We start from the raw sequence: 13,204 nt of genomic DNA, 5'->3' as shown, positions 1-13,204 counted from the left end.
AGGCCCACTGCTTTATATGAACACTTTACTATCTTTTATACAAACATTTAAGGTACAGTTCTATATACTGTAGGCTTTGTACAGTGAACCATCCAAGAAATCAGCTCCTTTTGTGAAGAAAGGGCAAGATGGAATAAACCTTTTCTATCTTGCTTCCAATCATGAAGCTGAGAGCAACAAATGAGCAAACAAGGCAAACTTATAGACTCAGACAACAGTATGATGGCTACCAGAGGGAAAGGGGGGTGGGGAAGAGGTAGTAAAGGGCAAAGGGGGTCAAATATATGGTGATGGAAGAAGATTTGATTTTGGGTGGTACGCACAATGCAATACACAGATGATATAATATAGAACTACATACTTAAAAACCTATATAATTTTATTAACCAATGTCACCCCAACAAATTTAATTAAAAATTTTAAAAAAGGCATTAGGGTCCTAATTAGTTATAGAGAGATGGGTAAGCATAGACAATATAAGGTAGAAGACAGGTCATAAGATATGATTGGCCTTACCTCATTAGTTACCCTGGTATGTGTATGTTTGCAGAAGACTTGTCTTTTATTTATTCACTAGAGGCCTGGTGCATGAAAATTCATGCACTGGAGGGGGGGATCTCTCAGCCCGACCTGCCCCCTTTCATAGTCTGGGAGCCTTCAGGGGCGGGAGGTGACCTGGCGATCAGGGGAAGGCGACGCTCCATCACACCTCTGCTGCTGCCACTGCTGGCAGCGCAAGCCTTAGCTGGCCCTGGTTACCTGAGCCTCAGGTGGCCCTGGGTGGCTGGGCAGCCACCATCCGAGGCTTGCCTGTGCCTTGGGCTGGCCCTGGGCGCCGCCATCTTTGAGGGCGCAGCAGTCAATTAGCATATTCCCTCCTTATTGGCTGTGGGTGCCGCCATCTTTGCAACAGCATGAGGGTCAATTAGCATACTCCCTCTTTATTAGATAGAATAAACTGTTTTTATATTAAGAAAATCAATCCATTATAGGGGTACCATAGACCAAATATTTTTGTCCCCCCCCCATTCCTATGTTGAAACCTCATCTCCCATGTGATGGTATTTGGAGGTGATTAGGTCACAAGGATGGAGCCCTCATGAATGAGGCTAGTGACCTTTTTCAAGAGACTCCAGATGGCTCCCTTGCTTCTTCTGCCATGTTGGGTTACAGCTAAAAGACAGCCATTTATGAATCCGGAAGTAGGCCCTCACCAGACACTGAACCTGCCAGCACCTTGATCTTAGACTTCCCAGACTGCACAACTGTGAGAAATAAATTTTTCTTGTTTACAAGTTTAGTCTATGACACTCTGTTACAGCAGCCCAAATAGACTAAGACAATGGGACTAAACTGTTTGTTTTGTTTATCTCTAGTTTGACTTTTTTATTGTATTTCTTTAGATATCTTTGCTAAAGCAGAATTGTCAAATTTATCATTCTCTTATTTTATGTCTTTGGGGTTAGTATCATACTTAGAAAGGTCTGTCTTACTCTTAGACTGTAAATACAAAATATTTTAAACATCACCATGCAGTCCCTCAGAGGACTGCATTTCATAGTACTCATTCACACAAAGCCTTAAAATGGTACCGTAAACCACTGGTTGTCAACTAGGGATGCTTTTGCCCCACATGGGACATTTGGCTATGTCTGGAGACTTACTTGGTTTACACTCTGGGGTGTGCTACTGACATCCTAAAATGCACAGAATAGCCTCCCCCCCCACAACAAAACGTTATCCAACTAAAATGTCAATAGTGATGAGGTTGAAAAAATCTCTATAAACCACCTCTCTCTTTCCTGGTTGTTCAGAACCCCATTGTTTTGGTCTTCTGAATATCATAGAATATTGAAAAAATTGAGAGAGATGGGAAAGAAAGAAAAAGGGTGGATCTGGATAAGGAAATTTTTGTAAGCTGGAGAAAACCATCTTTTCTCATTGGTTTTATCCTTAATTCAGTCCCTGCAATTCACCAACAAAAGCTTATTTTTTTTTACTGATTAAGGTATTACATATGTGTCCTTATCCCATTGCCCGCCCCTCCCCCCCGCCAGCTCATGCCCTCACGCCTCTGGTATCTGTGTCCATTGGTTATGCCAAAAGCTTAAATTTAACAAACATTATTTTATACAGTACAACAGAAAAAGAGTCAAAATATTGGAGAAAAAAAACTGGCGACCATCATTAACATACTACTAAGGGACAGAAGCATGAACAGACTAATTATTATGTAAATGCCTTTATTTGAACTAATACATTGCTATCAGATTACATAATTTTTCAGAGTTAGAGTAACATTATAATCTTGGAAACTATAGCAAACAGCTTGACAAAGCAAGAGTACATAAGTCCTACATATATATTTTTACGTTTTAGTGACCACATCTCCTTGTCTTAGGTGTACAATTAGAAAATCTATTGTACACTTAGCATACCTGGCCTACTGCATCCTACCTAAGTTCTGAGCATACTCTCTCCTTGAAAGTGTCATATTCAACAGCATTTTAAATCTAAAGAGAGAGTTTGATGATACAGGTTTTAAAACAAATAAGCCGAAATTGAACCAACTGTTTTAAGACAAAATATATGTCAACTGTTTACAGCTTGGGTGTGAGGGAGAAGATGTAAATTTAAGGTACATTTTCCTCTACCTATAATGTATGTTTTTTACTTACTTGAAGACCCCTTTAAAAAAGTAGCAAAATCAGCAGTCTTATTTAATGTAATCAAAATATTCTTAAATGTACAAAAAAAGGATCATGTAGAAAGAATACTGTAAAAAGATACTAATTTTAAGAATAAAAGAATATGAAAAGCTTCTATTACATTCTGCACAGCCAGTTACTTCCACAAATTTTCAGTACTATCAAGATAAGCAAAGGATACTCACAGCTAAATACCCTCTGACCACAGTTCTTGATTAAGAACTAGCATACAGGATGGAAAGCAAAATTATTGTCTAATAATAGTCATATCCAACCATCTAAGCAAGTCTCAAGAGGTGGACATTCTAAGAGGGAAAAAGATATACAGAAAAAAATAACATATAACAAGGGGAAATGTCAAAGGCAGCAATCTAGAAGGAGAGTAAATGATTTGGCTATGAGCACATTTCAGGTGTGCCAATCAATCCAACTAGGACTATGGGAAAGAGGACTTGTTTTTATGAAAACTCTTTCCCCTGAGGGCTCTCATGAGGAGCTAGTCTTCTTAATCAAAACGAAAAGTCCTTTAAATGACCAACAGTTCCTTAAGCCATGAGCACTTCACCTGGAAATAGCTGATTTGCTAATCATGCACCTGGGAGCAAGGCTGTTTTTATTCAAATGGGTTATTTACACTCTCTTCATCCCTCTGCCCATCAAGCATGCAAACACGGTCATGACCATCTTGGGCTTTACTTCCACAAGGTCTTCAGGAAGAGCGTACACCCTGGCTCCAATTCTTCTAGCCATTGACACGGCATACCTATTTTTTGAGGAAACAAAAATTAAGATGAAAATCTTGTCAGTCAAGCACACAATATGAGACATCTGTTTTCTATAATCATTTGGCTGTGGTGTAAAGCTTCCACATTGAAAGTTCAAATCAGAACCATTTCACTTTTTGATGTTTTATTTTGTTTTTGAGGTTACTCTTAAGTGACACCAGGTTTTTAAGCCCTGCTATTTGCGACTGATAACATCTATTCACTCATTTTCTCCAATATAAAATTATAATTCATTTTGGAGCACTGACTTGATATGAAAATGAAAACACACACACACACACACACAGACACACACACACACACACACAAAATCACCCAGATTGGCTGCATAATCAATGCTTTTTTTAAAGGTCATGTGGTTAAAAAATTTTTTTTACACTCTCATGTGGTCTTAGAGATATGGGGTGGAAAATTATACCAGATGCAAAATCCAAGTTGCTTTGGTAGATGCAGTGAATACTTCCAAATTTCTACACAGCACATGGCCAGAGTGACTACAGCAAGGAACAGAAAGGGTAGACAAAGGAAGGAAGGAAAGAACTGACATGTCCAGCTAGGGAAATTTGCAGAAGAGTACACCTCAATTAATACATGTGGCATTTCTAGGTGTTTATTAACAGGAATTTTTTTGCAGTAATGCTCCTTAGCTATATCCTACGAAGCCCTGCGCTGGGGTGATTTTCAATGTACTAGTAAAGCTCCCATGGGTTGCCCATAAATCCATGTCATAGTCAAGGTCTTTGGTGAAGAAGGGAAGAGATGGGTGGAAAAGATCTTCTCAATGCTATTGAAATGCAAGAAACTTCCAAAGCATATTTTCAGCTGAGGGTTAAGCATCCTGCCCATTTAGGGACCAAGATAATGAGCTCAACATACATAGCCAGAGTGATCTATGCACAGTAAAAGGTATCAGAGGATAAGGCATGATTATCATTAGCTCATTTTTCCCTTGTAAATTTGTAGCCGAGTTGCATTAAAGCATACACTACATTATTTCTATAATTCCCTGAAGCAACAACTGATTGAGCACCTGGTAGATCAGGCACAATGCTAGGCGCTTATATACAGTATTTTGTTCATTTCAAAATCTCTAAGGTAATTACTATTGTTCCCATTTTACTGATGAGGACTCTCAGGCTCAAAGAGGTTTACCCTAGGTGACACAATTCTTAAGTGGTAGAACTTGACTGAGAATGAAGATCTGCCTGGCTCTTGCCAGGATATCAGGCAGCATCCCTTACTTGGCATTATTGTGCTTGTCATCTTCTGTTAGATTGCCACTCTTAACAAGGTCATAATTTATGCAGCCTGGCTGGATGGCATCAATTAAATCCACAACTGCCAAACTGGAGCTGATCGTCTTGTCCTAGTGTAAAAGGAGAATAAATGTGAGAATTTTAATATGTACAAATTTCAATATGTAAAACATGGGATTACTTACATAAAGTTCCCAAAACAAAAGGCCAGAGAATTCAAAGAGAATCTTGCCATTAGCCCAATGATAATTCTCACTCACAATGAACCAAAGGTTGTCCTTCCAAAATTACAGAGACTTTCTAGCAAACATAATGTTTAATAGTCACACATGAAAATTCTTACCTTAAAGCTCTGAATGGAAGTTGATTTGCCAGCTTCATTCAATGTTTTGTTGACCCAACTTACAATGATGTCGTCATTAGCTTTCTGACCATCTCCAAGATCTTCCAGGACATTGAGGGTATATCTAAAAGAAGAAGCCAAAGAAAAGGTCCCAATCTACTTTATGAGTAAAAATGTAAACATTAGGAAGATACTTTATCTTCCATTTCTTTTATTGCTTAGGTTTGAGAAACTAAAGATTTCATGGAAAGAGTCACCTTATATGAAAAACACATTTCAAGTAGAAGTGGGTTGCTAGTGATTTACCCTTTCCAGTAGTGGAGGTGACAGTGGGGTTTAAGATTTTCAGTGTTTTAATGAGCAAGCTCAACCATCTACAGCAGGCACATTTGGTACTAGTCCGACTGTGGTAATATCTTAAAATAAGCTCTGCTTTGGCTGGCACCCAGTCATAATAAATGTTTTTCAGCATTATAGTTAAGAGATATTTTTCAAATGGATACATGGGATGTTCATAATTTTTGCTGGTTATTTCTTTATTCATTGACTTTAGGTGAGGCTCAAGTGTATGCGTCAGGTTCTTATGAGAAAAGGAAATGTTCACAGTTCTGTTGCCCAGCTCTCAAGGAGGCATCATCTCCCATGGAACATCAAATATATACTCATTACTTAAGCTCATTTCAGAGTCTAAATACAAACATTTCAAAGGTGTAGTCACTGATGTGTTTACTTAAAAATAATAACTAGATCACAAACCTGTATTAGAGTGAAGCTTAAACAGCCAAAATTGTGTATCATACCTTCTCATCAGCTGCCAGACCAAAGCTAAAGTCAAGGTTTGGTTCCCATCATTCAGGTCTTGCCCTCCAATGCCAACCAGGGAGAATTTGGCAGGATGCTTCCCTAATTCAACAGCATAGTTGCAGTTTTCTAGCTGCAAACACACAAAAGTAAATGGTTAAAGATTTTCATTTGCTTAATCTGTACACGTGTGTGATGCCAGATGCTTACTACACAACAGTAAATAAGACACAGTTCCTGTCCACAAGAAGCTCCGAGTTAAGAGATTTCCAAACAAAAGAAACAAATTTAGAAGAAAAATAGTTGGTAGCAAAGATATGTGGCAATGTAATTTTCTACCTTTTTCATGTTGGCTCCAAGTTTCGGGTATGGAGGTTTATTAACCTTACTCCAGTCAACAGGAACTTTAATTCGCTCATACAACTGTAAGATTACCAGGGCATCTTGCAGGTCACTAACAATTTAAAAAAAATTTAATTAGTGTTTTCAAACGCTAGGCTTTTGTTCCTTAAAAAGAATAACACGACACTGTCAAACAAGATATATAAAACCAGAGATAATACCCAAGACATATATTCTATCAATCTATGCTGAAAATAGAGCTAAGACCATCTGATTCACTTAAAAGTATTTGTTGAGAGCTTGCTGTTTTCAAGGCACTGCTCTAGAAGCTGGGCACATAGGAGAAAAATCCCTGGCTTTACATTAGAGTCAAAGAAAGAGAGAGAGAGAGAGAGAGAGAGGGAGAGAGAGAGAGAGAGAGAGAAAGAGAGAGAGAGAGAGACAGAGAGAATAAACAAATACATGGATAAATAGATATGATTTGGGGGCAAGTCTTATGAAGAAAAACAGAGCTAGGGTTAGGGGTTAGAGAGTGGCCAGTGGTGGTCAACACCTGAATCTGTTGATCTGAACCAGTGGTGTGATTATAGTAAGGGAGTGAGGCATTAGATATAGAAAAGAACATTCTAGGCTGAGAGAACAGTGAGCACAAAGGCCCCCAGGCATCATGGATGGTCTACTTAAAGCGTTCCTTGATGATCTTTGTCTCAAATTAGGGTACCTTCTCTCCAGAAAGACATTAATGCATTCTTACACTTATAGACTCAACATTTTCCAATATAAATAACCACTATAGATTAATATTTAGAAAACGTTTAGAGCGGTAATTATTTGTGTAGCACCCATTCATGATGTTCATTACTATTTATAATGGCAGTAGGAAGGCTTACGCGTAGAGATGGTTTACATGGGGATTAACACCAAGAGAGTTCATCCAGTTACGGAAGGTTCTTTCTTCACGCGTTTCTCCTATTAAGAATATTAACAAATTTTATATTCATTAAACTCCTTGTATATGTCAACCAATACATAAGACTATTTCTTCTCCAGATCTAAAGGTTTTCTCCTTATGAATTTCTAAGCATTCTCTCTAAATACATCCTCTAGACACATGCTTATTTTTAAAATTTGCTCATTTACTTTAAAATGAAAGAATAGAACCTTATTATAACCAGTTAAGCAATTTAGACATTTAGGAACTTTCTGTAAACTCCACCCTCCTTTAATTCTTCTCCAATGTCACTCAAGTCCCCGTACTTCAAAGTAACTGATGTTATCAAATATAGTTTGTATCTTAAAAAATTTGCTCTGGTCATATGAATCTATACTCATATTAATTTACACCTTTCCTCTACCCATTTTTATTTTTTAACTTTTTAAAAACTTTAATGAATTTATTAGGGTGATATTGGTTAATACAAATATAGGTTTCAGGTACACAATTCTATAATACATCACTGGTATATTGTATTGTATGTTCACTAAACTATACAAGTGCTTCTTTTTACACACCTATATTAAAGCAACAAATTACTTGAAATGTCAAAAGCATGAAATTTAAATATTTTATAGTAATGCCAATGGAAATTCAACAACTACTATTTACATTTGTTAATTTTTCAATACTATACACTTCATATATATATATATATATATATATATATCCTGGAAAAGGTAAACTGCCTTCTCCAAAGTTAAACAAATAATTACTACACATTATTACTAATTTTTGAGTAGGTACGTGTGAAAGAAATGGGGGGCTAGTTCCAGTTAGTCTGATTGTGGAAGAATGAAACATAAATACTCTAAATTTATAGATCAAATTTTATGCAGATGCGCATTTGTCTTGTGAGATATTAAAAAAGTGATCTAAAAAAAAAGTGATCTAATTTTAAAATATTAAAATGTAACACTGGTTTACTAAGGGGACTTAAACTGAGTTGCCCTAGACTACTTTAATTTAAAGTTCTTTCATATTGCTCAGCCGGTGTGGCTCAGTGTTGAATGTGGACCCATGAACCAAGAGCTTTGATTCCTGTCAGGGCGCATGCCTGGGTTGTGGGCTCGATCCCCAGTGGGGGGCGTGCAGGAGGGATCCGATCAATGATTCTCTTATCATTGATGTTTCTCTCTATCCCTCTCCCTTCCTCTCTCTCTCTAAAAATAAATAAATAAAAACATAACAAATAAATAAATAAAAGTTCCTTTGTATCATCCCTTTCTGTCAACTGCCATTTTTTACTCAGTCTTTGAGTCTACTTCCAGTAGATGTTTGCTAAAGGAAAGTGGATAAGGAAACGTATTAAGTCAAGATTACAAAATCATTGCAGCTTGTATATTTCTGCTCTATAGTCCCAGCGATTAGAATTTTACCTTCTAATAGAGTCCAGTCAATATCCTGGTTCTCGGGCTTAGTTAGTGCTGGATACTTATTAAACAGGTTAGCCACAAAGGCTAAGTTCAGTTTGGGGTTTCCACTGACAACATCAGCAGGGGTAACAAACTGTCTGCAACCTAATTTGTCTGCTTGTTGAAGCATACTCTCAGCTCTCTTCAGATCATCTGTTTCCTGTTGAAGTAAAAGAAGACATTTTTAAGAGGCCATACTCAAAATACAAAAATGTTTCCTTACAATGATAGGCTGTATATAAAATTCTACTTTCAAGAAACTAAGATGGTGGCATAGGTAAACACCTGAACTTGCTGCCTCGCACAATCACTTCAAAACTACAACTAAAAGACAAAACAGGTATCATCCAGAACCATGGGGAGGCTGGATGAGTGGAAATTCTACAACTAGAAGGAAAGAGAAAAGCACACTGAGACTTGGAGGAGGAGCGGAGGTGCAGAAGTGAAGTGCAGAGGTACGGAGGTACAAGCACGGAAAGGGCTGGCAATCGAGTATGCTGTTGTCTTTTTCAATCGGGAGGGAGACACAAGCTCCCGACTGCTCTGAACTCCACTTCCGGGCAGGACTATGGGGACCCAGACTCATACGGGGAGAAAATGGACTGTCTGGCATCGGGCGGAACTTGAGGGCGGCTTTCTCTCAGAGGTGCTTGCAGCAATCATTGTTCCTGCATGGTGCTGCGGGACACAGAGACACAGGACCTTTTCCAGGCAGGGCTGATGGTCAGCCATTGCTGTTTGCTCCACCCTGGTGATTCCCTGAGACCCCGCCCCACCCAATTTGTGCACAGAGACTTTTGCATATGAATGGCCTGGACCTTTGCAATCTGAAACCTAACATACTGCAGCTGGGTCAAAGAGCCCCAGAGCCTCCAAAAGAAGACCCAAGGCTCGACAGCAGCTTGCATTGCTTCACAGCTGGGCCTCATCTGGGCACCTCCAAACCTCAAACAAAGAGAAGGAATCTGCAGATCTCTCTGTAGCTCCTGCTGGGTGGCATCTCTCCTTGGAGATCCAAGAGCCAATGTACCCAGTGGTCAGTGTGAGACCATCCAGATTACAACTCTTTACATCCATAAGAGACACACTCAGGGGGCAGACTCAGTGAGCGCCAAAGCCCAACTGAAGCAAGTCCTGCCCCATAAGGATGTCTCCAGCACAGAAGTTCTTCCATTGTAGACACAACTGGTCCTCACAGGCAATTGGCCTGGAGGTCAATTCCTCCCAGTGATACCAACAACAATCAAGGCTTAACTACAAGACTGTGCACACAGCCCACAAAGGGGTGCGCCAAGAGTGTCCACCTCAGGTAATTAGGGAGGTTAAGCCACTGGGCCCTATAGGACACCTAGCACACAAAGCCACTCTATCAACACAAGGAAGCAGCCAAAATGCGGAGACAAAAAAACAGGTCACAAATGAAAGAAATGGAGGAAAGCAAACGACTGGATATAGAGTTCAAAACCATGGTTATAAGGTTTTTCAAGAATTTTCTAGAAACCGCCGATAAATTTAGTGAGACCCTTGAAGATATGAAAAAGGACCAACTAGAGGAGGGAAACCAAGATGGTGGCATAGGTAAACACCTAAACTGCTGCCTCACACAACAATTTCAAAACTACAACTAAAAGACAGAACGAACACCATCCAGAACCACAGGAAAGCTGGCTGAGTGAAAATTCTACAACTAGAAGGAAAGAGAAAAGCTCACAGAGAATTGGAGGTACGGCAAAGGGTCTTTGTGCACGCAGAGAGGAAGGGCGGCTGAGAGCCTGGCTGACTTTCTCTGGCGGAAGGGGGAAGGAAGCCTCCGACCGCACTGAACCCCAGTTCTGACTGCACTGAACCCCAGTTCTGGGCGAGCCCCTGGGGACCCACGCTCTTGTGGGGGGAGTCTGGACTCTCGGGCGGAGACTCGGGAGCTGGGAAGGCAGAAGTCTGAAGGCGCGGCGTGCCAGTGCGCACAAAGGCTGCGGAGGTTGCCACAGGCTTTCCCTAGCAGAAGGGAGTCAGAGGCTCCTGACCGCACTGAGCCCCAGTTCTGACTGCACTGGACCCCAGTTCCAGGCGAACCCCTGGGGACCCACGCTCTTGTGGGGGGAATCTGGACTCTCGGGCGGAGACTCGGGAGCCGGGAAGGTGGAGGACTGAAGGCGCACGCATGCCAGTGCGCACAAAGGCTGCGGAGGTTGCCACAGGCTTTCCCTAGTGGAAGGGAGTCGGAGGCTCCTGAACGCACTGGGCCCCAGTTCTGACTGCACTGAACCCCGGTTCCAGGCGAGCCCCTGGGGACCCACGCTCTTGTGGGGGGAGTCTGGACTCTCGGGCCGAGACTCGGGAGCTGGGGAAGGCAGAGGTCTGCGCGTGAGCACAAGGGCAAGGCTGACGGGAAGCCAAGACTGTCTGCTCCGCCCTGAGACTCCACCCCATCCAAGCCGAGCACAGAGGCTATTGCAATTTGGCAAGTCTAATCCTATAAGGCTGTCTCCAGCACTGAACTTCTCCCAGCATAGACGCAGCTGATCCTTACAGCCAACTGGCCTGAAGGTCAATTCCTCCCAGTGATACCAACAACAATCAAGATTTAACTACAACAAGGCTGTACACACAGTCCACAAAGGGGTGCACCAAGAGTGTCCACCTCAGGTTAACTGGGGAGGCTGACCCACTGGGCCATATAGGAAACCTAGCACACAAATTTACCCTACCAACTCAGGGAAGCAGTGAAAATGCGGCGTCAAAGAAACAGATCACAAATGAAAGAAATGGAGGAAAACAAACGACTGGATATAGAATTCAAAACCACGGTTATAAGGCTTTTCAAGAATATCCTAGAAAAGGCCGATAAATATAACGAGACCCTCAAAGATATGAAAAAGGACCAACTAGAAATTAAACATACACTGACTGAAATAAAAAATATTATACAGAGACCCAAAAACAGACTAGAGGAACACAAGAATCAAGTCAAAGAATTGAAATACAAAGAAGCAAAAAACACTAAACCGAAAAAGCAAAAAGCAAAAAAAAAAAATCCAAAAAGTTGAAGATAGTGTAAGAAGACTCTGGGACAACTTCAAGCGTACCAACATCAGAATTATGGGGGTGCCAGAAGAAGAAAGAGAGCAAGATACTGAAAACCTATTTGAAGAAATAATGACCGAAAACTTCCCCCACCCGGTGAAAGAAATAGACTTACAAGTCCAGGAAGCGCACAGAACCCCAAACAAAAGGAATCCAAAGAGGACCACACCAAGACACATCATAATTAAAATGCCAAGAGCAAAAGACAAAGAGAGAATATTAAAAGCAGCAAGAGAAAAACAGTTAGTTACCTACAAGGGAGCACCCATACGATTGTCAGCTGATTTCTCAACAGAAACTATGCAGGCCAGATGGGAGTGGCAAGAAATTTTCAATGTGATGAATAGCAAGAACCTACAACCAAGATTACTCTACCCAGCAAAGCTATCATTCAGAATTGAAGGTCAGATAAAGAACTTCACAGATAAGAAAAAGCTAAAGGAGTTCATCACCACCAAACCAGTATTATATGAAATGCTGAAAGGTATTCTTAAAGAAGAGGAAGAAGAAAAAAGTAAAGATAAAAATTATGAACAACAAATACATATCTACCAACAAGTGAACCTAAAAATCAAGTGAATTAAAAACCTGAGGAACAGAATAATCTGGTGAATATAATAGAATCAGGGGCATAGAAAGGGAGTGGACTGATAATTCTCAGGGGGAAAGGGGTATGGGGGGTTCAGGAAGAGACTGGACAAAAATCATACACCTATGGATGAGGACAGTTGGGGGGAGGTAAGGGCAGAAGGTGGGGTGGGAACTGGGTGGAGGCGAGCTATGGGGGGAAAAAGGAGAAACAATTGTAATAATCTGAATAAAGATTTATTAAAAAAAGAAAAAGGACCAACTAGAAATTAAGCATACACTGACTGAAATTAAAAATAATATACAGAGATCCAACAGCAGACTAGAGCATCGCAAGGATCAAGTCAAAGATTTGAAATACAAAGAAGCAAAAAACACCCAACCGGAAAAGCAAAAAGCAAAAAGAATCCAAAAATATGAAGATAGTGTAAGGAGCCTCTGGGACAACTTCAAGCGTATCAATGTCCAAATTATGGGGATGCCAGAAGAAGAGAGAGAGGAAGATATTGAAAACCTATTTGAAGAAATAATGACAGAAAACTTCCCCTACCTGGTGAAAGAAATAGACTTACAAGTCCAGGAAGCACACAGAACCCCAAACAAAAGGAATCCAAAGAGGACCACACCAAGACACATCATAATTAAAATGCCAAGGGCAAAAGACAAAGAGAGAATATTAAAAGCAGCAAGAGAAAAACAGTTAGTTACCTACAAGGGAGTGCCCATATGACTGTCAGCTGAGTTCTCAACAGAAAGTATGCAGGCCAGAAGGGAGTGGCAAGAAATATTCAAAGTGATGAACAGCAAGAACCTACAACCAAGATTACTCTACCCATCAAAGCTATTATTCAGAATTGAAGGTCAGATAAAGAGCTTCACAGATAAGAA

General features: G+C 40.4%; 1 protein-coding gene across 7 annotated transcripts in view; it reads right to left on the bottom strand.

Moving 5' to 3' along the window:
* Positions 1-2,227: 2,227 nt before the first annotated feature.
* Positions 2,228-13,204, bottom strand: part of PLS3 (plastin 3) — a 98,896-nt gene continuing 87,919 nt past the window's right edge. For 4 of the 7 annotated variants that reach the window (XM_080653318.1, XM_080653319.1, XM_080653321.1 and 1 more), the window contains exons 11-17: positions 8,609-8,804; positions 7,126-7,204; positions 6,233-6,347; positions 5,893-6,026; positions 5,093-5,216; positions 4,735-4,859; positions 2,228-3,471 (exon numbers count right to left, since the gene is read on the bottom strand). In XM_080653318.1, coding sequence (XP_080509444.1) covers positions 3,339-3,471; positions 4,735-4,859; positions 5,093-5,216; positions 5,893-6,026; positions 6,233-6,347; positions 7,126-7,204; positions 8,609-8,804 — 906 coding nt within the window. In that variant the 3' untranslated portion in view covers positions 2,228-3,338. The remainder of the gene's footprint in view (positions 3,472-4,734; positions 4,860-5,092; positions 5,217-5,892; positions 6,027-6,232; positions 6,348-7,125; positions 7,205-8,608; positions 8,805-13,204) is intronic. The other 3 variants (XM_080653315.1, XM_080653316.1, XM_080653317.1) reach the window with 1 other exon arrangement.

The sequence above is a fragment of the Plecotus auritus genome, assembly GCF_963455305.1.
Source record: "Plecotus auritus genome assembly, chromosome: X".
In the NCBI taxonomy this organism is placed as follows: Eukaryota; Metazoa; Chordata; class Mammalia; order Chiroptera; family Vespertilionidae; genus Plecotus; species Plecotus auritus.
The sequence above is the reverse complement of the archived record's forward strand: the minus strand, read 5'-3'. Positions and strand labels throughout refer to the sequence as shown.